At 30.2% G+C, this 24,739-nt stretch overlaps 2 protein-coding genes across 2 annotated transcripts; both read right to left on the bottom strand.

Moving 5' to 3' along the window:
* Positions 1-4,440: 4,440 nt before the first annotated feature.
* On the bottom strand, positions 4,441-5,996 carry LOC125813454 (kirola-like). The gene is made up of 2 exons (XM_049492961.1): positions 5,756-5,996; positions 4,441-4,895 (listed from the first exon to the last, which is right to left on the bottom strand). The coding sequence occupies exons 1-2, from the start codon at positions 5,940-5,942 to the stop codon at positions 4,642-4,644; spliced, it is 441 nt and encodes a 146-aa protein (XP_049348918.1). The 5' UTR covers positions 5,943-5,996; the 3' UTR covers positions 4,441-4,641.
* A 17,597-nt stretch (positions 5,997-23,593) lies between these two features.
* On the bottom strand, positions 23,594-24,249 carry LOC125813469 (kirola-like). Its single transcript, XM_049492974.1, has 2 exons — positions 24,063-24,249; positions 23,594-23,847 (listed from the first exon to the last, which is right to left on the bottom strand). The coding sequence occupies exons 1-2, from the start codon at positions 24,247-24,249 to the stop codon at positions 23,594-23,596; spliced, it is 441 nt and encodes a 146-aa protein (XP_049348931.1).
* Between the last annotated feature and the right edge of the window lie 490 nt (positions 24,250-24,739).

Here is a 24,739-nt window from a genome sequence, read left to right on the forward strand (position 1 = left end):
GCAACATATAACAAATCCAATAAAATTAAGATCTTAAAAATGGTGAAGTTAGGTATCTCAAGGGGGGAAGCCAAATGTCAGGTTCGATAAACTATAATTTTATAAGCACATGTCAAAGCATTGTTTCATTTTTACTTTTATAGTGTGGTGATCATTTTTAGAACTTGTCAAAGCATTGGGTTCAATGCTAAAATCCTAAATACAATATTGAACTAATAGAGTTATAAAATGTGAAAAATAGAATCCTCTGAATTATATGATTCAGATACTTGACAAAATGAACAAATAAAAGATTGGCATGGCTGAAATGATCTATTTTAAGATCAGATGATCCACCTCTTCATCTGCTTGTATTAAATATATATATATATATAATGAATGTATTACTAAAAATTTTAAAAATTGAATTCATAGCATTTAAATATTAATTCGACTGTTTGATACCATAGAAATAAACTAAACATACATAATGGAATCTTGATTTATCAACATTATTATTAGAATAATTTCTTAATTTGGGTGGTTGATATTGAAATAAATTTTACCCCTTTCTTTTTCAGAGTCCTAATTGAATTATGTAGGACCTTAAATTAAATTTCACCTCCATTATAGTTTTCCAGTTTGTGGTACAAAGATTGGCATGTGATATTGTCATAAATTTGATTTATTGTTACTTTGAGTAACCTAACGTGTACAAATTAAAAGCCTAAAAAAAGCTATATGTAATGACAAATTTGAATATGCCATACAAAATCTTGAGTATTAGAGAAAATAATGTTAGAAGCGTCATCTTTAAATGAATTTTATAGTGTGTAATTTAGATTTTGTCGTGACTTTAGGGTGTGTTTGGTATGAAGGAAAACATTTTCCGGAAAATGTTTTCCAATTTTCTCATGTTTGGTTGGGTTAAATGTTTTCCAAATCAACTCATTTTCCTCAAATTTAAGGAAAATGACTTCCCTTCAAAACTTAAGGAAAACATTTTCCAAAACTCTCTTCCAACTTCCAATTAAAAAACAAATTGTTGAAAAAATCAATTTATTTTGTCTCTACCCTCAAACCAACCCCCCCCCCCCCCCCCAAAAAAAAATAAAATAATTTAAAGCTTGTTTTTAAATTCAATTTTTTTACCCACCCTCACCCCTACCCCTACCCCCACCCCCTCCCAAAAAAATATTAAAAATTATTTTTAACAGATATTTCTAATTTAAATTTTTTTATTTTTTACCCCCACCCACTACCCTCACCCCCCCCCCCCTCTATCAATTTTTTTTATTGTTTTTAAAAAATATTTTCAACTTCAATTTTTTATTTTTTAATCTCCACCCACGCCCCCTCCCCTGCCTGCCCCCCCCCCCCCCCGCCCCCAAAAAAAATAATAATTTGAGTTTGTTTTTAAAAAATATTTTCTACTTCAAAATTTTATTTTTTTCACCCCCCCCCCCTCCCCCCCAACTCACCCACCCCCTACTTGCCACCCCTACCCCAAAAAAAATAAATTTAAGTTTGTTTTTAAAAAATATTTTCAATTTCAAAATTTCATTTTTTCATCCTACCTTTATCATGTTTAGCTAGTGAGTCTCAAGTACTAAAGACTTCCCACAATGGTTCTAAAGATAACATCACCATAAATGATATTTGGCCAAAAACTCTAAATAAAACACTAAACAAATAGAGGTAAGTGAGTTGAAATCATTGAATCTATTTGTGATTGTTCTGAGTTGACATAAGGCAATGTGAATTCATCAAAAATCACGTCTTGGAACATACATTCTTCTGGTTGAAATATGGTATGATCTATAACCAATAAACACAAGGATATACAAGTTTTTGGTAAAACATTGTTCTTCCATTTAAATAGGGGAAAAACCAACATCCAAACATTTTTAAGGATACATTATTCGATTCAATGGATGAAAATAGATATCGATGGATGACCGTTGAAAATTTCATATTATTTTTACATATGTTGAACATTGGAAATACATATGTAATATTTACTTCAAACACAATGTTATTTATTTCACACACTAGCTAAATAGATAAAACTATCTAGCCAATATATCACACAAGGACACATATATATGTGTGTGCATATATATATATTGCATATGTAAAAATATGGAAATGAGTCATTGAATAGCATTGATGTTTAATTACTTGAGAAGGTGACCTTCTATTTCTTTTTGTCACATGAAGAACATAAGCTAGGAGAACGAGAGACTCTGGTATATCTTTAGTTTTCTTCTCGTACATAAATGTCCATGTAGTCCATTCATGGATATATGATGTTATAATAGTGAAGGAATTGTACAACTCTAACAGATCTCCACCAATCACTTTTCAAGTGATTATTTTAGTTTCATATATGATCGACGGCTTCAATCACTTGCCTTTGAAGTTTTATCTTTTCCATCTACAATCATAAGAGATAATAATAGGGTAATCAGTTCGAAAATGATTCATATCTAGAGAGAGGAAAATATGTATATGTTACCGTCATTATATGTCCAGTTAACAATTGAACCAATCTTCGACTTAGCAAAAAGTTTTGATAATTAAGAAAGTGGTAATAAAATAGTTAGAAACTATAGTCTAAAAATATTGACATCAATGCAAGGTTGTCTAGTGACTCTGTCTCACGTCATAAATAATAATATGCCAACAAATACCCCCTTTTTAGTCGATCAAAGTTTTTCTAACGTCTAGAAATGATATGCCAACAAATATATTTTTTTCCTAGCCAGCCAAAGATTTTTAATTCCAGAAATAATATGCCAATATTGTTTTCTAAATGATCTCAATTCCTATTAAAATAAAATTGTGTTCTCTTTCAATTGGTTGTACCGAAAGCTATTATAAATGGATGTTGGATTATGTTTTATGGTAACAATTTTTTTTTTATTTTTAAAGCAAAATATAATATTTGAAAATAAGAGTTGTAAAATTGTATTTGTGTCATAAATTCAAATTAGAATTGTTTTTTTTTTTTATCTTCTGTGGGTAATTTAATGTGTAAAAAGTTAATACACCTTTTAATTATTTTTTTAAGTTCTTAAAAATTCTAATTTTAAAATTTTATGATTAAACATATTTCTTAGAGTTCAACTTTTAAAAAAATAATCATAATAAAACATCTCCTACGTATATACTTATAAAACATGATCCACGAGGGGCACAACATATCATGGAAGATTAGTGTTAGCTGTCCATCAACATGAAACTTCAACCCCTCAACTTATAATAAAAAATAAAAAATAAAAAATAAAAAAACTTATAATTTTAAAAAAATATATATGTTGAAGATAAGGTTTACAACTCACAAGAAATTAAATTTAAAATAGTGAAATGTTTCAAAGAATAAAAACCTAGAGAAATAAAAAAGAAAGAAATTATATGGCATAAATTAATTTATCTTAATCTTAAGTGATTTTGTGAAGGATAGATTATCTCTCATCTCAATTTCCAAAAAAGAGGGAACATTTACCAAATAACTGTTTAACCTCTCCTTACAAATAGTGATGAACTCAATGAAAAAATGAACGAACAAAAAGACTGAGAAAAAAGATAGAGACGAAAGTTATCTATTTTTCATTATTAATATCAACACAAAAAGATATTTAGTTTGTGGCAATATAACTTTGATTCTTTGAAATTCAAAGTTAGATTGAAGCAATTCTTTAATAAGATTCAATCAATATTCTGTCATTATTAACAGGTTAAGAAATTCTATCAAAATATTCTCTTGATTTTGAAGATAATTTAGAATATCTCTTTAAGCCAATAAAAAAGGTCTGTTTGGCACCTTTAGGTGTGTCTTGACATCTCTATCAGAACCGTTTGTTTTCTTACTACCACTACTATCTTCGAGATACAAATTTTAACATTTATACTTACTTTTCTTATTTTATCCATCGTGCAAATTAAATTTTAAAAAATAAAAATAATTAAATATTTAAGAAGTAATATACTAAATAAATAAGTGATGGAACGATGATGTACCAAAGTTGAAAACTTTTATTTTATGTTGTTAATTACAAGAATAATAAGAGATTGCTAGAGAAATTAAGACTTAAAGAGAAAATTGAGAGATAATAAGGAGATTAATGTTGTAGAAAAAATGATGAAATTAGAAAGTATTTATAGATAAAAAATGAATGAAAATGTATTTTAACTTTGGAGTTTAAAATATTTTTAGGAAGTTTGGAGGTGTTTGGGCTCCACTTTCCAGATTTTTTAGTTGGCCCAATGGCTATTTTTGCAAAGTAGAAACCAAAGTGTAATTAAGGTTTAAAATTTATAGCCCGTCTTAAAACTAGAGAAACCTAAAAAGGAATTGACTACAAAAGAATGAGAATATACGTAAAGCACACTATTAAATATATCATTTTTGTTATAGGTAAATTTTAATAATAGTTTACATATATCAAACATTAAAAATACATCTCTAGAACGAGAGGAACATATGTAATATATTCTTCAAACACAATATTATTTATTTCACACACTAGCTAGCTAGATAGAACTAGCTAGTCAATATCACACAAAGACACACATATATATTTGTGTGTAAACATACATATATATATTTTACATATGTATAAATAGGGCTATGAGCCATTTAGTAGCATTGATGTTTTATTACTTGAGAAGGTGACTCTCAATATCTTTTGTCACGTGAAGGACAAAACCCAAGAGAACGAGAGGCTCTGGTATGTCTTCAGTTTTCTTCTCATACAGAAATGTCCATGTAGTCCATTGGTGGTCACATGATGTGATAATAGTAAAGGAATTGTACAACTCTAACAGATCTCCACCAATCACTTTCCAAGTGATTGTTTTAGTTTGAGGATCGACAGCTTCAATCACTTGCTTTGAAATCTTATCTTTTCCATCTATAAACAATAAAATAAAAAATATAAGAGATGATAATAAGCAACTTCAAGTTGAACATTCACAATTACATATTTTTAGCTCGATCGTTTTATAGGTTTTTCTTTGTTTTTCATTTTCTCCAATGAAATCTGTAAAATGTTTGTATAACGTCTCACAATATTTGATTGATGATGAGAAAATATTTTATGAAAAGTACAAGCTAAAGTTAAATCATTTCTTCAAAAAATTGGAAGGTGTTCTGATAAATATTTTTATTACTAAAGATTAATAATGTCAAAATATTTGGAGCAAACAAAAACAGATCATTAATGATTTAAATTTGATTGGTTCAACGTTTATATTTATACAACTAATACTCGTTACACTTTGCAAATGTGGGTTCAGAACTTGATTACTCTTTTAATAATATTTTTTTTGATTTTGCACATATCTATATTGCGTATAATGACGAGAGGGAGTTGCTCGAATGGTAAGCACCTCTCATTTCCAACTCGAAGATTGTGAGTTCAAGTCACCAAGGGAGCAAAACAGATGGGAGCTCCGGTAAACAAAAAAAAATATTGCGTATAATAATATTACCCGTTGAAACTTACAAGTACATAAACTTTTGGGAACAAATAATATGATCTTAAAAATTAAGACACTTATATGAAAAAATGACTTTCCCCTCAAATGAAAGAAGTTATTTTCCCTTTTTAGAGTAAAATGTTTACCCTATGGTAACTAAACACCATTAAAAAACTTTTTTATGAAAAATATTCAATTGGAAATGAACTTTCTCAGTACCATCAAACACACCTAAATATATAAAAAGAAAAATGATTCATAAGTAGAAAAAGGAATAATGTGTATATATTACCGTCATTATATTTCCAGTTAACGACTGAACCAACTTTTACAGTTTCACCTTCATGAATTTCAAAACTTTGGATCTTGCTAGGGCATATGTTGGATATGTGATGAGTTTTGGTGTGAAAAATATCATGAACCAAGTGTCCTCCACACTTCACTTCTACTGAAGCAATCAACTTGCCTTTCACACCCATATTTATTTATTTTTTAAGTATAACAAAAGATTTTGAAAAGAAAGTGGTGATAAAATGATTACAAGTTAATAGTATTTATATAGATTTCAATTAGCTGCAGCAAAGGTTATTATAAATATTACAGAACATGATTCACGACATATCATGGAAGTTTGGTGTTAGATTGTTAACCCATTGAGGAGAAAATGACAAAAAAAAAAAAAGTATTTTATTTTGGAAAACTTATTGCAATTTCACTAGTTTAGGAGTAATTAATTTAGATACACTTTAGTTTGTTAGATCACGAATCTTATCAGAGTTTGGTACGTCCAAATATATCTATCTTGGGATACATTGGTTTAGAATTAGATGTAAATGGTTCTAGATATACTGTATCCAATTGGATTCGCATGTTTCTGAGATACATAACAAATCTCGTTTGCCTCTCTCTCACCTCGCTCACTACTTTCTATGTATCGGTATCCCACATACATGTGAATCACACCAGATATATAAAAATACATGATATATACATGACTATCTCGCTTGCCTCCCTCCCCTTCTCGCTCGCCTTTCTCCTTATTTTAGTATATATGGTAGCAAAAATGCATGTATTTAGGTGTATCTTCCTCAATATATGATACTTGATAGGAAACTCTTAATGAGTGGTAAAATTAAAATACATAATTATTTGAAAATATAGATAAAAAAATTAGTGTATCTAGTAGCAAAAATGTATGTATCTAGGTGTATCTTCCTCAATATATGATACTTGGTGGGACTCTCTTAATGAGTGGTAAAATTAAAATACCTAATTATTTGAAAATATAGATTAAAAAAATGGGAAAATTGCATGGTTAAGCAATTTATACTACTTAATTACTCATCATAGCTATAGTTTGCTATAATTACCACTCGCGACTACCATTATACATTAATTACGTGGGCTGACTTCGAGTTTGTATAATTAGTCAAGTTTGTATATGTATAATTCGCCACATTTGTATAATTCGTAGCTGACAATTCTTTGTGTGATTTGTATCTGTATACGATTGTTTGTATTTGTATATGACGATGATTTCCTTTGGTTTTTCAGTTTTGTCATCACATACATTCAATCTTTTTTTGTATAACTTTTTAAAGTTTGTATAAACGTGTAGTTTTTGGATTTTTTATAATATAATTTGTATAATATATTTTTTGTATAATTGTTTAAAGTTCATACGTTTTTGTTTGAATCAATTCGTTATTTCGAGTTTTATTATATTTGTATAATTTCAGACTTTATATTTCCCAATTATACAAACGTACCTGCGAATTATACAAACAAGATGTGCATTATACAAATTATTGTCCTCTCTCGCTCGCCTCTCTCCTCCCTCCCCCAATCGCTCGCCTCTCTCTTCCCTCTCCCAATCTCGCTCGCTTCTTTCCTCCCTTTCCCAATCTCTCTCGCCATAATATACAAGTACATATGTATAATATATAATTATCTAATCGAAATACATATACAAAATAATATAGGCCAATAAATACCCTTTTTTTATTCTATCCAACAAAAATCTTTCATATTTTCAATAATAATATGCCAATAAATACATTTTTTTCCTAACCTACCAAAGACTTTTTTTACTTCTAGAAATAATATGCCAACAAATACCTTCTCTCTCTCTCTCTCTTCTTCTAGCCAAATCGAAGTCTTTTGATAGCATTTACCTCATTCATGTTAAAAGTAAAGTTGTGGTCTCTTTCCAATGAAAAAAAATAGTTTTATTTTTAAAATAAAAAATAATATCATATGTTTGGCCATAAATATAAATTAGAGTTATTTTTTTACTTTTTGTGAGATATATGGATTAAAAAAAATTAAATACTTTTTTGTTGTTTTTTAGTTTTTTTTTTTTAAAAAATCTAAAAATCCAATTTTAAAATTTTTATGCCCAAACATATTTTCTGAGTTCGATTCTTAAAAAAGAATCATAGACAAACGCCAAAGAATATATTACTTATAAAACATGATCCACGAGTATCACGATATATCATGGAAAATACAATTAGATCTTGTCAAGTTAATAGGGTCCTTTACAATGAAACTTCAACCACACAACTTATTTTTTTGATGTATAAAATAAGGTTTACAAATCACAAGGAATTCATATTATGTAACTGAAATAGTGAAATCTTTCAAAGGATAAAAATTCTAGCAAAAACTGAAAGGAAAAGGGCATAAGTAGTCTTATTAATCCTCTATTTTTTTAACAAAAAAGTCTTAATCCTCTATTGCATAAATTAATTTATCTTAACTAAAGTGATTTTGTGAAGGATAGAATAAGGGTAAAAAATCTAAGTATAATTACATAAAATATTCTCTTGGTTTAGGAGATAATTCAAAATATCTTTCATACAAATAATGGTGGCAATGTGGTCTTAAATGCTTATGACAGAATATCTTGACAATTTGTTATAGTTGTTTTGAAATTCGATTTCTCTAAAATTTATTGAATTTTATCGCTGAAAATTGGTAGTCTATATATATATATATATAAACATTTAGTTCTTGGAACTTACTAGCTTGATTCATTTTATGGAGGACAAACTGATGAGGAGAACGAGTCAAACAGGATTCAAAGGCTTTCAAAATGCAAGCGGAAAATAAAGAACTTTCTACACTAAATTTTAAGTTTACATAGTACGCACATTTTTGAAATTCGATGTGGCATTATAACCCAAAAGACTTTTTTTTTTTTGCTTAAGAATGAAAGGATTTTATTTATTTAATATAAGGTTTATCCATTCCCGCATTCAATGTATATATAGGTTTATGACAATGACACCATTTTATCTACAATTATTAGAGGTATTGGAATATATATTCATGCATGTTACATATATTTACACAGCGTAGCTCAATAATTCATTTAGAAAGACAAAATGTTCTATTTATTTCCTCAATATTACTGTTGTTTCTCTCTAAATAAATTATTGTTTTTTTTAAACTTAAATTAATAACAATCTTATATATTCAAGGTAGACAAAGATAGAGATGTGAATTTATATATGGAACGACGATGCATTATTCGTGTAACAAGTCAAGCTTTAGTCTTAATAAAGCCAAGCACTAAATTAATATTCCATTTTCATGTCAATGTCAATATACGTAATACCATTACTCAAAGTCAAAAAAAGACAACGCAACCATGACATTAAAACTTAGTTTACTAAGCATCTTACTGAGCAACAATATAATTTGTTTTGTGAGAAAACATGTTTCGGTCATTATATGAGAATGAGAATATGTGTTTGTCAAGGTCAAATTATCAGGTGTTGTATGGCACTAGAACTTGAATGTAGTACTCGGCAGGCTCTTGTTATCCGAGTTTATGGAACTATCTTGAAGTTTACACTTAGGACGTTTGCACTTATTACTGGATTAAATTGTGTTGGTGTCATAGATGATTTCAAGTTCAACACTAAAGAACCTAATAGGTTGATTGTTCAGTACTTTAGTGGTAATGAATTTATCCGTAATTCAGACTTAATGAGCAGATTCACAAAAAAGGTTTGGGCAGACAATGAAGACGATGCTCTTAAGTTCGCCATATTGTATTTCATTCATACATATGTGTATTCCAGCGAAAGGACATCAAAAAGAATTTCTAGAATTCACTTTGATTTGGTTGAGAGTGATCGGTACAGGCAATGAAAGTTGATATAATTGTTGAAGATCAGAGCGATAAGAAACAACTTTATGGCATGTTGCATTTGTATCTAAATTAAACTATCAAATTGTATTCTACTGTTTTTATTGTTTGTTGCATTTTGTATTCATTACAAAATTCATGTGGTATCTTGCTAAAATTTGAGTTTTTTAGGTGTAACTTGTATTTATTTTGTAGGTGGTATTCATTTCAAACTATGTATATGTTTAATTTTGTATTATATTTTATGACAATAGATAAATAGTTTTACAGAATTTTGTATGCTATTCTAAATTAGGCTTCATACAATTTTATATTTTTTTATTATTTTGTATTCATTCTAACTATATGGCAACAAGTTTTGTATTTTTTTGTGCTCACTTTGTATTTCAATATCATTTTGTATTTCAATCTCACTTTGTACACAAAGCATAATGAATACAAAGACATGTAAAAAAGTAACTTATAGAGCACACAACACAGCTAAAACTAATAAATACAAAACAATCAAATAATAAGGAATGAATACAATCTGAACTAGCATCACTAATTGTTTAAAAGGAATACACATTAAAACTCAGTTGACTAAGCATCTTACTGAGCAACAATATAATTTGTTTTGTGAGAAAACATGTTTCGCTCATTATATGAGAATGAGAATATGTGTTGGTCAAGGTCAAATTCTCATGTGTTGTAGGACACTAGAACTTGAATGTAGTACTCAGCAGGCTCTTGTTATCCGAGTTAATGACAAAAGCATTTTCCTGAGTAAATTAGATTTGTAAGGAAAAAAAATTCACTTGGCAAGCATATAAATATATAAATTGTGCCATAATGTAACTTATAAACTACATCACATAAAAATAAATTTATACAATAATGTAACTTATAAATCAAACCTGACATATACAATAATTATTATGATTTAATGAAACACCAAATATGGAGTAATGAATACAAAACAATGAAACAAAAGTGCATGAATACAATGAATACATTTAATATGTATCTTTACTTTAACTTAGAAAAAAATCAAATGGCATTACTATTTGTTAAAAAACAAATACTCCCCATATTTTCTTTGTATTCAAACTAAACAAAATTAAATACCCAAGTCATTAACAAATACAGAATTATAGATGTTAACATTTTTTTGTATCCAAGTTAAAAATGTATGTATTTACAATAGTCCTTGGATCAAGTAAAAAATAAATATTGAAACATTAAAAACAAATTTGAACAAAACTGTATTATGCATATTTCAATGAAGTCTGCCAACATATATGTATACAAAACAAATATTGAACCATTAAAAACAAACGGCCGATCAAAAAATCTTCAAACAATCCATTAACATTTTTTGTAATCAACAACCACAAAAAATTAAACAAATCCACCAAAACTAATTTTTCTTACGTTGTTCATAGTACATACAATTTACAATGAAAACAGATAAAGTTTACAATTATTTACAAACTTTCATATCAAAATTTTATAATCACTTAGAAAAAGATTAAGGCTGAAGCAATTAACTAATACATGGTCCAATTTGTATTCAACCAATTTGATCGAACTCCCAGTAAAAAAATCCTTCTCCACAGTTGTTTGTCAATGATTTTGTTGTACTGTTTCGTTAAAATAATTCTCAACAAACAGAAAAAAAAAAAGATTTCAATCAAAATATATTGAAAATCGATAATGATAGAACTCATCAGCTATGGAGAAGACAATTAGTATTTAGTTTTGAAATTTTGTAACTGCTGAGACTTTTAAGCAATTGTTCATTTTTAAAAAAATTCTCTCCCCTAAATTTCTCCTTTTTGTTATTTAATAACTGTATTCTTTCAATTAAAACAAATAATAAAAACTTAAATAAAATACATAATAAATTAAAATTTTAACATTTTTACTAAATATTAAAAGTGTTGACATTGGATCCTATTAAATGTCAAAATATTGACATTTTGAAAAATTTCCCTTTATTGTTCCTTTTCAGCAGCCCATTTAAACCCCTCCAATGCCCAACTCATCAGCCCAAACACTGGCCAAATTCTATACCAAAGACCCACCCAACAACAGTACAACACAACATACATCAGCAGCAACAAACGATCCCACAGTTCCAGCAGCAACAAACGATCCCACAGTTCCAGCAACAACGCGTGCAACAGCAACAAAAACCAAACGACCTTTGTACGTCGTTCTCTTTCTTCCTCAACGCGACCCAGCAACCAAAAATCGATCCAGCGCGTCCGAGTCCAGCGAGCAGTGCGTCTGTCTCCCTCTCCCCCATTATCCTGTCTGTACAAGAATCATCCAGGTGTCGTAATCTCCTCGCCTCTTCGTCCTTCATCTCCAAATCGACGGTCCCCTCTTTGAATCCGTTGAGAATAGTACATTTTGGTACAAAATTTGAGCTGGCTGGCAGCCTTATCTTAGGAGGGAATTTGAATTTTGAATTCGAAAATTCCATCCAAATTCTCCCGAATTTCCCCCCTTTTCAACCCTAATTTCCTCCTATATAAAACCACTCCTTCTTCATTGTTGGAGGTTAGGAAAAAGTTGGAAAAATTAGGCTAGCTTCACAGAGAAAAAGTGAAAAAATTAGAGTTGGAAAGGATTGGGAGTCGGGATTCTCGGTTTTCTCTTTTTCATTCCTCGCTCACTGAAGTTTTTGGAGTCTCATTGTGGTGGTAAGATTTGCTCGTTTCAAATCGTCGGTGTCCTAGGTCGCTGCTTCGAAAGAGGTAAACTCTCCTTCGAGTCGTGATTTCATTTAGATGTTGCTTGTTTCACCAGTAGTTGAATCGTTCGCCACTAAATTTGATTTTGTCCTTATTTTCAACACTGTAGTTTGTTTCTTGAAGTTCTGTTCATTCTGAATGTGGATATGAGGTCTCTTTGAATGTATAAATTTTGTTGTTCGTTCTTCTCTAAGTTAATTGTTGGCTGCTACTGTTGTTTATTTTCCAAAATATAATCGTTGTTTAGCAATCCCTTGTTAATGTCTGTGATTTCTCCTACTGTTCCAGTTTGGTGTAGATTTCTGATGTGTTTGTTTTGATCTCTAATGCTCTCATATGTATAGATGTTTACATGGCTAGACAGGACTAGTTTCAGCATGTTAACTTGATTCGATTCCTTTCTTTTTAGCTGAAAGTTGTGTTCGAAACAGTAGGCCTGATTTAGTCGAGTTGTCATAAAATGTAAGATTATTTTTATTATTATTTTATTTATTTATTTATTCTTCTGTTCTTAATAAATATTAGTCTTAGTTCATTTTCCCCTCCAATTTTCTGCCTTCATCTTGTTAGATTTCTTAGTTTGATTTTTTTTTAATTTCAAGTATGTGATTTTTGTATTAGTTAATCTTCTAACGATAAAATATGAAACAGAACTTCGAAAGCTAACCAATGTGGAGGTTGTGTGTTGTCTTCTCCATTACTTGTTGATGTAGTAGCTCGTTTTCTTCATTAATCTGCTTACTGTCCCTCTTTTACTGTATTGGTGTAGCTTTTGCATCATGGAATTGAGTTCCTTCTTTCGTAATCGTTCCCTGACAACATTTTAAAAGGATTATTATTTAGTATCTTGTATGAGAGTTTTGCGTTGTTACCGAAATGAGATAAATTTTGTTTAAGTCTTTCCCTTGAGGTACTACTTTTTTTCTAAGATTTCATATATCGGAGAGCTTTAAAAATCATTTGAATATCAGGAATTGTTTGTTATTTCAAATGTATGCTATTAGTGTGTATCTAATTTGAATCTGATGTGTATCCTCATGCTTTAAATTTTATTTTTTTTGTTTTGGATTATGACCATGAGCGTATATTAATTCATACTTGTTTTTTTTTAGGAAAAATCACACCATATACACATTTAAGGGTCAATATTACAAGTTTTAAACACATTCTTAAAATATTCTTACTTATAACAGTTTATTTACGGGTTATAACATATTACTTAAATTTAACTTTATTTAAAAATTAATTACAGGTTTATTTAAAAATAATTAATCTCTTTATATTTTTATATTATTAATTATTAATAGCTAGCTAATATAATTTCAGTTCCTTTTTTAAAATCGAAATTATCAGTTACACGAATTTAGGGATTTACATTGATTAGACTTCCTTTTTTACCGTTACACTCCAATTAATTTTATTTAAAAATCAATTTCCATTTATTTAATAAATGATTAATCTATTTATGGTTTATTATTATTAATTAATAATATGTAATTAAATTGATTTCTGTTCCTTTTTTAAATCTGAAATTATCAGTTACATAGATATAGGGATTCACCTACAACAAGTTTCCTTCTTTACCGTTACCACCTCCCATACGTCAATCCCTCCCCCCTCCCCCCACGCTCATCCAGTTCTACATGCCATTAACACACTAGCCCAATTTTACCTTCATCTATCACATCTTTCTCACCACCAAACTACACTAACTTTACAATCCTCCATTCAATTTAGTTTTTTCAACAAAACCATGTCGAAGAAAACGATTGTAACTCCTCGAAAGATCCCTCGATTAGTCGAAGGAACTTCTATGGATGAAGTTCATGCTCCATCTTTCAACATTTTGACTCAAACACCGCTGCCAAACATTGTTGAAACTCCGGCTAGGGGTAATTCATCTCTATTGAAAGACCAAAAACAGAAAAAAATGACTCAAACAAACGGGTGAGTCCGATAAATCGAAAGGGGAAGAAGAGGAAGGGGAAAAATGTTGAAACCCCTTTTGATTTTGATTCTAATTCTGATTTTGTTACTGAATCAAAAAAGAAAAAAAGAAAAAAAATAATGAATGTTGAAGTTGCTCAGTCGTCAAAACCATCTACAAGAAGATCCAAAAAAAAAAAAAGGAATCAGAAGTCCCAACACCTAAAAAAGACAAAAAAAATTGTTAGGGTAAATATTATATTCAATTTATTTTCACATTATTAAAACTACTGATTTTTTCCTAAAAATATCACATTATTCTTATATTATTTTCGAAATAGTTGTTTGAATGAAACGTGTATGAAATCTGATTAATATGTGTATGATTCTGATTAAACAGTTGATTGTTGGATATTGTATGATTTGTGATATAATAGTGGTATACAAATGGTATGAATTGTGTTTTAACAGTAGTGTGATTGTCTATTAACTGTATATACAAAGAGTGAGAATGGCGCGATCAGTGAGAGTGAAGTTACTGATACGATTGCTAGCAAATTTGGTGGACCTCGCATAGCAAAAGAATATGTTCCGGATACCACCAATTATCCTACACCAAGACCACGTACAAAAAAATTGAAATAGTTGATTGCACCTTCTACTTTTTTAGAATTACATGTTTGTTTTTTTTACTTTTGAACAACTTTTTTGTATTTAAGTATTTGATGATATATAATATCATATGTTTTCTTCCAATCAGATACCATCTACATATGAATTACTGTTTGGCTATTATAATTTCAGGATACTAGTAATATACAGTTTTCATACCATTTGGATTCACTATTTTAAAATATCAGTGTGAATCCAAATTGTACAATTAATGGATGAAACGTGTGTGAAATTTGATTAATATGTGTATGACACTCAATTTAATGTTTGATGGTTGGATATTGTATTAATTGTGATATAATATTGTTATACAAATGATATACATTGTGTGATTATATGAAATTGATTTATTGTTAGTATAATATGTGTGATATAAACTGAAGTTCGTGTTGGAATGAAACTTGAATAAGATTGGTATAAAGTTTGTTATATATTACAATATATTTACACTATCTTATATATTAATCTGGAATAAATTTTATTTCCAAGTATATTAAATCTGTATAAATAATTAATGAATCGCGTATATGAAATCTGGAATCTAAAATCTGAAATTTGTACAAATATTTACACTATCTTATATATTAATTTGAAATAAATTTTATTTTCTAGTATATGAAATCTGTATGAATAATTAATGAATCATGTATATGAAATCTGAAATCTGAAATCGGAAACCTGTACAAATAGTTACACTATCTTATATATTAATTTGGAATAAATTTTATTTCCAAGTATATGAAATCGTAAAGAAATCTACATTAGCTTTCTTTTGATCTAAAAAAACCCGCACACCAACATCATTGTGGATACTAACAGGGGGACATCTATCACTAACTATATATTTCATCTCTATATTGTGAATATTAACATCTATCATTAGTTGCGATGTTATCGCACTTACTAGACCACTATAAAGACTAGAATACTCATATATAATCCCCTCCATCTGAAAATCAACATATTTCCTTGTTTCATTAAAAAAAAAAAATAACAATTAGTCTTACATAATACAAAATATAACAAAATTATACACACTTGTCATTATTTTTGTCATACAAAAATCATTCAAACAGTAAACTACAAACATATTTCATTAAAAAATAAAATTTCAGATTTCATACCCACTTAATACAAATTTCATACATACAATCATCATTTATACCAAATTTATACATTTCTCATACCAAATAGTTCATTCCTTTCACACAAATTTATACATAATTGACAAAACTTATATAAACAATAACATTTCACATTTCATACCAACTTAAAACATTTTTAATACACTTATTCAAACTTCAAAATAACTTTTTTTACTAACTAGTTAACACACTTTCATACCCACTTAAAACAACTGTCATACAATTCTTCAATACACTTTCGTACCAAATTAATTACAATTACACTAACAAATTCATTCAAAACTATACATTTTAATTCATTTTTTCACGAAAAAACCCAGTAATCAATAATATTACAGAAACTTACCAAGAAAAAAACCAGTTATCAATAATATGGTGACACTAAACCACTACCAAAAAACAGAAACTTACCAAGAAAATCACTAATATTACAATTTCACAACAACTAATAAGTATTATGAACAAAACGTATTGTTTATACAAAAAAAAATGTCACATTCAATATAGTGGCGATTTACAGTTTCATTTTTTTTTCTATTTCATTGAAATCCAAATAAAAATAGTAAACAATTAAAAATACTCACCTGAAGCAACCCATCTTCCGCCATGTTTAATTAATATTGATACGTAGTTGTCCATTACAAAAAAAAACACGTTTTTTCAACAAAAAAAAAATTCAATTTGTTGCCAGTGACAATTTCTGGAAGAAAAACGTGAAAGAAAAATGGATAAAATCTGATTTTTAAATTAATTTTAACAAATTGGAGTGAATTAAGGAAACTGAATATTCTTAATTAGTTTGAAATCCCTTAATTCATGCTAATTAATAATTATCTTAAATTAATTCAAATTTAAGATAATACCTATTTCCGTTTTTTTCATTTTTTCCTTCAAAAACGTTTTATTTTAATTTTTTTTTATCTTTTTATTCTTTTTAAATCAAATGTTTTTAATTACTAAATTTTTATTATTTTTTAATAATATGTTACAACCTGAAATTTTTAATGTTATAACTTGAAAGTCTAAATCTACTGCTATAACTCGAAAATATTAGTATAATATATGTCATATTAGAAATTTTCACTTTTTTTTATGTGCATTTCCTTTGGATGAGTCAAATGGACTCTTTCCCCTCTTTGCATTTCGAAGATGGGCCACGATGCCCAATTGCGTCCTCTATTGAGTCGGCCAGCGTGAAAAATGGAAGAGCAGGTCCTTGACATTGACGTACAGGTGTTCGGAGCGAATCAAAGTGCTGGATACGAACAATATACATCAGTCGTATACGTTAGATATTGCATTGAAAATGGTCTAAAAGAGCTCTTAATTTTCATCTTTGTATTTTGTTACTTTTGGGCCTATGCCCTTCATTTGCAATTATTATCACTTGTTAGTTCTTAGGATAGGTGGAAGATGGGCCTAAGGCCCAAAGAAATTAATTTCAAGATTAGTCTAGGACAGATACTAAGGATTGGCCCTTTAGACCCAAAATTGAAAATAGGCCCAAGTACCGGCTCAGGCGGATAGAAATCGGGCTTGGGCCACATCTTCTCTTCTTTGTTATTTAATTGCTCTTGCATGATTATTTGTTTGTTTAATTTTAAGGTTTCCAAAATTCAACTCCCCGAAAGATAACCATTTTGAAATAATTACTTGTATTTTCCTAAACTGTATAAGTACTTATTTTATTACTTCAATTACTTTGAAATATTTTTCTTAAGTAATCCCTAATACTATTTTCGTTTATCCTAAAAAAAAAACAATCTCAAGTCTTAAGTTGTTATCTCTTCAAACAAAGTATGCGTATTTTCTTAAAATTGTTTAGCCAAATAGTTAATTATCGGATAATCGTATGTTAGCGGATGTTCTAGGTGCTTTAAAACCCTTCTTAGAACATTAATATGAACCTCGAACCCCTTTAAATATTTTTCAATTGATTTCTTGTTTTAATCTTTTGAAGAATCAGTTTTCTTAATTTTACCTTAAAAATTAAGTGGCGACTTTTAAAATCAGTCCAATATTATTTTTAATATAAAATAGCTAAAATAGAAAAAAGTGCAGTATCTGAATCATAGAACAAGTAAGGGTACTTCTGCCACGCTTCGAGCCTACACCCTGGGCAGGACTGACACTCGAGAATCATTGTTGGCCCCAAGCGAACCTTTGCCCTGGCTTACTTACTCATCGTAAGACTTTTACTCAATAAAGATAAATCTATGTAATAAGTTAAAATGTTATAAAGGAACATTCAGCTGGCCAATAAGGCAAACTCAAGTCTCAACATAATAGAATGAAAATGAAAAGACTAAAGAACTAACATATGACTGTCTATGAAACCTCTAAAAAACTTAGATGGATGTCGGGACAATACCCACAACATCATAATGAACTAAAATACTAAAAGAAAAAAAAAAGATCCTCCGTAAAGCAAAGTGGCTCACCACAAGACATTGAATGCTCAATTGGATCAACGAAGCGCTGGATGCTGATCCTAGTTACCTGTATCTATATCATAAAAAGATGCAGGCCAAATATCATCAGTACATTGAATGTGCGAGCATGCGAGGGGAATACTAAAACAAGACATAAGTTTGAAAGGAACTGAAAGAGCAAACTTGGTCTCAACTTAACTCATTTCAATATAAAGCAATATACATAAGTGCATTATAAAGAAAAGCTTTAAAACATGGATATCAACTCTGTGTATTTAGAAATATTTTAGTAACTCTGGATGTATGCAAAGATACAATATTAACTCTGGAATGTATATAAAAAATACATAATAATACTGTTGTGGGAGTTTCTCTAACCGACAACCATCACGTAAGAGCTATTGTGATGATACAACATTTTGCCTTATGCTGCCAGGGCCGTCCTATACCTTGCCGAGGGTATAAAACCTGACTACTAAGTGGATCCACTAGTCTATTATAAAAAATACTAAAGAATCATCTAAAAAGTATGACCCTTTTCTACCAATGATGGTTACATGGTTTATGAGAGTTAGGAGTTGTCTGAACTCTCCCCCATATTGGTGCTCAATACTACTCCCAAAATATGTACTAGCTCTTATGTTTAAAAACATACTTCTTTCAGTGGTTTGAGATGATTTCTCAAAACTTAGCTCAACTTCTATCTTGGAAAACAAAGTTTCCTCTCTTGCTTAATTGTGAAAGCATTTACTCTTTACTGAAAAAACTAGCTCAAATGCTCTTTTGAAAATCAAAGTTCCCTTTCTTGTTTAAATGTGAAAGCATTTTACTCTTTGGGAATATATAGTCCCCATATACTCTCTTGAACAAATGAACTTTTCTTGACTTGACTCTTAACTTCTCTTGACTTGACTCTTAACTTCTCTTGACTTGAATTATGGATTCAAGGTTAATGATCTCTTGTTATTGATGATTTCATGTTGTTTAGACATACCTTAGAGTGTAGAAATCAACTAGGAAACAGATGTACGTTACAAGGGAACTAGTACGGAAAGAAGTGGGAAAAAGTAGAAGACCCGGCGTCCCTGGTGCTCTAAGTGGCGCGGGGAGCCAGACCCAAAACTTCAGAACTGAAGTTGGGGCGCTATGGGTGGCGCGGCACCCCAGGGATAAATCTTCAGAACCCAAAGTGGGGCGCTCTGGCACGCGCGGCACCCCAGACCCCTACCCAGAAAACTCTGATTTTTCTTGGTCGTTTTTCAACTCTAAAACCTGTAGTTTCGATTGGTTATTTCCCCAAACACTTAGATTCGATTACATAATCAAAATATGCAAGAATCTACTCAAAACGAAACATAATTTCATGAATTTGAATCAACAACTCCTCAATAATTTCAACATATCAAGAACTTAACAGAACTTCAACAAAACTCATCAAGAACTCAATTTCTAAACCTTCAAGAACATAAATTCGCTGAAATAAATCATGATTGAAGCGTGGGTGAACTAACCCAATGCTATGTGATCTCACATACCTCGTAGGGATCAACCCTTAAAGAAATCCACAAGCAATTCTTCAAGACTTGGCGATTTCCTTGTTTCTCCTTCTCTTTCTTAAAACCCTAACTTATTTCTCAATAGCGTAAACTGAATCCCATCAGTTGAGACCCCAACTTAATTACCAAAACAAAATTAAATAATTGGGTAGTGAAAAGACCATAATATCCTTCTAAACTCTGGCTTTGACTTTCTTTATCTAGACAGCCCAACTTCAAATGGGCTTATCTCCCTCATACGAACTCGAAACTAATCAAACTTGGTGGCGTTAGAAAGATAATTCAAAGATCTTTCCTACGGTGTCTTTTATCACACCTAAATTAAGGTCATTTGAAGTTGACCCAAAATTCATACTTAACTTAATTTTGTCAAATTTCTAGATTTTTCATTCTTTCAAAAAATGACTCTTTCTAATCCTAGCTCTTTCTAGTTGCGGGATGTTACAACTTGTCTCGCATGTCTCTCGTTGTCTCCAAAGTAGATGATGTTTCCATGTGACCTTTACTGATTTGATTTCCTTTATCCCCAACTTACAGACATCTCAATCAAGAATCACAATCAGTTCATCTGCAAACTGCAAGTCCTTGTCAAACACTATTGAATCTCACTTGATGATATTATTTTTATCCCTATGGTATCTCTTTAGCATAGATACATGAAACATTAAATGAACTACAGTCAAGTTGGGAGGTAGTGCTAACCTATAATCCATTGGCCCCTACACCATTAAGAATCTCAAATGGACCAATATAGTGAGGGCTAAGTTTGCCCCTCTTACCAAACCTCATCACTCCTTGAATGGGTGACACCTTTAACAATACTTGTTCCCCAACCTGAAAGGTTATGTCTATTACCCTTTGGTCCGCGTACTGCCTACTATAGGCTGTCAATAACTTAGCTGGAATACCCATCCCCCTTTCTTAGGCTTTCCTAACCAAATCAGCACCCAAAGGTTCCACATCACTGGCCTCAAACCACCCTATAAACAATTTGCATTCCCTTTCATACAGTGCCTCAAATTGTGCCATATTAAATACTACAGTGATAATTATTTCTGTAAGAGAACTCACATAAGGGAAATAACTTATCTTAATAGCCCCTAAAGTCAATCACACATGCTCTCAACATGGATTCCAATACCTGAATTATTCTTTTTGATTGATCGTCAGTCTATGGGTGGAAAGTTGTGCTTAAAGTGAGTTGAGTGTCTAACACCTCATGGAATTTGCTCCAAAACTTAGAAGCTAACTCAGTGTCACAGTCTGAAATGATAGAAAAAGGCACCCCGTGCAACCTTGCTATTTTTTTGTCATAAATCTTGACCAATTGTTGAGAGATGTAATCCACTCTGACTAGAATAAAATGGATTGATTTAGTTAGCCTGTCTATAATGACCTAAATTGGGTCATACTTTCCCAAGGTCTTAGGTAGTTCCACCACTAAATCCATGAATATCATTTCCTACTTCCACTCAAGGATGGGCATCCTCTAAAGTAATCTACAGGCTTTTGATGCTTATACTTTACATGTTGACAATTTTGACATTTGAAAAGGTACTCAGCAATGTCTTTCTTCATCCCGGATCACCAATAAAGTTGTCTCAAATACCGGTACATCTTGGTCACACCTGAATGAATAGAGTACCGCAAATCATAAGACTTTACCAACATACTCTGGATCAAGTCACCAACCTGAGGAACATAAATCCTTCCTATTTAACTGAGCGCATCACCCGCAACGAAAGTGGTATCTTATATCTCCATAGACACCACCTTATTTCTTAGCTTATTCGTGTTCTCATCTTCAACCTACTTAGTCTTAATTTTCTCTATAAAGGTGGGCTTAATCTCAATATTAGCTAACATTCCACCTTTCTCGGAGATGCCTAATTATTTGAACTTGGACTCCAGAGCATGAATCTCTCTGGCCAAGGGTCACTTAGACACCCCCAAGCAAGCCAAGATGCCATACTAACCTTTTTTTCAGCTCAATGCGTCTGTCATCACATTGACCTTTCCTGAATGATATTGAATGGTCACATCATAATTCTTGAGCAATTTCATTCATCTCCTTTGTCTTAGATTCAAATCCTTCTAAGTGAACACATATTGTAAGTTGTGATAATTAGTGAATACCTCACATTTAAGTCCATAAAGATAATGTCGCCAGATCTTAAGAGCAAACATTATTGTTGTCAACTCTAAATCATGTTTTATGCTATGTTTTTTGCAGATGATAATGCATATTCCTTACGGGTCGTTTGCTATAAAGATTCATAATGCAAAAATGATTTGAGGGATGTTTTTGTCTAAATATAGATTAATCGCATGGTATTAAATTATATGTATTACTAGTACCACCAAATGTAAAGTATTATTATACATCTTATAATACCATGTAGGGTGTATAACTAATACATGGACTAATGATACATAGGTCCAAAATTCTTATCAAACATAATACTGTTATGAATCAACCTTAGCTCGACATGAATTTTAACGCCATGAAATCAACTATTGGGCCAAAAAGGTTGATTTGGAATCTAGGCTCAATTAGCAATTAATGTAAAAGGAAGAGAAGATAGAAAGAGAGGTTATGCTTATTATTGTGTGAAAGTCTGATTCTCCTCATCTCCCTTCTGAAGTGTCTATATTTTCTCATCTCCCTTCTTCGATCTATCAACTCATAGTCCTACTTTCGATATTTCTATATGTTTGTTTGGGGTCCTACCATATTAATTATTACATTTAATTCCCAGTGTTGTATTGGATTTGAGTTCTTTACACTTATTATAAGTGTAATTAAAGGTTTAAAATTTACGGGGATTTCCAAGTCTCCCTTAAGTGCTATATCCATTTTTAAACATGAAAAAATATGGGTTAACAACAATCATAAGCAAGCAGCCTAGCAACAATCACAGAATTGAAAATCAAACTTTTAAAAAAAAAATATAAATCGCAAACCAACTGAATAAATCGAAAAATCAAAAAAATAATTAATTCAATCGATTTTTTCCATATTTTGAACATTGAAAATACATCCCTAGAAGGAAAGGAACATACTCCCTCCGTCCCATTTTATGTGTCACTTTTCGGATTTCGAGATTCAAACAAGTCTAACTTTGACCGTAAGTTTTTCATAGATTTTTTAAACATTTTGAATTATTAATTATTGTGACTTATATTACTTTTTACGTAGTTTACAAATATAAAAATTTTATTTCAGAAAAAATTGAAAATTTCATGCGTAAATTTCTGGTCAAACTTAAACGGTTTGACTCTCGAAAAATGAAAAGTGCCACATAAATTGAGACAAAAGGAGTAAGAAATATATTCTTTAAACACAATGTTATTTATTTCACACACTATAGCTAGCTAGATAGAACTAGCTAGCCAGTATCACGCACAAATACACATATATGTGTGTAAACATACATATATATATACTTTGCATATGTATAAATATGGATATGAGCCATTGAATAGCATCGATGCTTTATTACTTAAGAAGGTGATTCTCGATTTCTTTTGTCACATGAAGGAGTAAAGCCAGGAGAACGAGAGGCTCTGGTGTGTCTTCAGTTTTCTTCTCGTACAAAAACGTCCATGTAGTCCAATGATGGTCACATGATGTGATAATAGTGAAGGAATCGTACAACTCTAACAGATCTCCACCAATCACTTTCCAAGTGATTGTTTTAGTTTCATGGTCGACGGCTTCAATCACTTGCTTTAATGTCTTATCTTTTCCATCTACAATCAATAAAATCGAAAATATAAGAGATAAAAGACAAAAGTTACATGTTAAAACTTATAAAGTACATAAGCTTTTGGAGCAAGTAATATGACCATCAAAAAACTTTTTTACTAAAAATATTCAATTGGAAATGGACTTTCTCAATATCAGACACACCTAAATGTAAAAAATTGATTCATATGTAGAGAGAGGGGAAATGTGTATATTTTACCGTCGCTATATGTCCATTCAACAATTGAACCAACATCTATCGCTTCACCTTCATGAATCTCAAAACTTTTGACCTTGCTAGGGCTTAAGTTGGATATATGATGAGTTTTGGCATGAAAAATATCATGAACCAAATGTCCTCCACACTTCACCTCTACTGAAGAAATCAACTTACCCTTCAGACCCATATTTTTTTTGGCTTAACAAAAAGTTTTGAAAGAAAGTGGTGATAAAATTATTAGAAATGGTAGTCCTTATATAGATTTCAATTAGCTACACCAAAAGTTATTATATAAATATTATAAAACATGATCCACGACATATCATAGAAAGTTTAGGTTGGATTGTTAGCCATTACTGAAAAAATGATTTAAAAAAATAGTATCTTTTTTTTTATTATTTTTATTATTTTTATAGTAGGTTTAAAAGAGTTTCTTAAGCATTATTTGGGCAGTTTTGATGTTTTAAATTTGTCAAAAGTGAGAATTGTCTTCCTCAAATATTTATCAAGCTTTAATTATTAAGTTTAATGGGAAAAAGCAATTTAATGAAACTAACATTTAGAACTATATATTTTATAGTATTTATTACTTTTTATTTATTTAAAGAGTTTGGTGCAATTTTTGAAAGGTAAATTGAGTTCAATTATTTTTTGTCTATTTTTTTTTAATGTCTGAT

This window comes from Solanum verrucosum, unplaced genomic scaffold, assembly GCF_900185275.1.
Source record: "Solanum verrucosum unplaced genomic scaffold, falcon-dt-bn FXZP01000203.1, whole genome shotgun sequence".
NCBI lineage: Eukaryota > Viridiplantae > Streptophyta > Magnoliopsida > Solanales > Solanaceae > Solanum > Solanum verrucosum.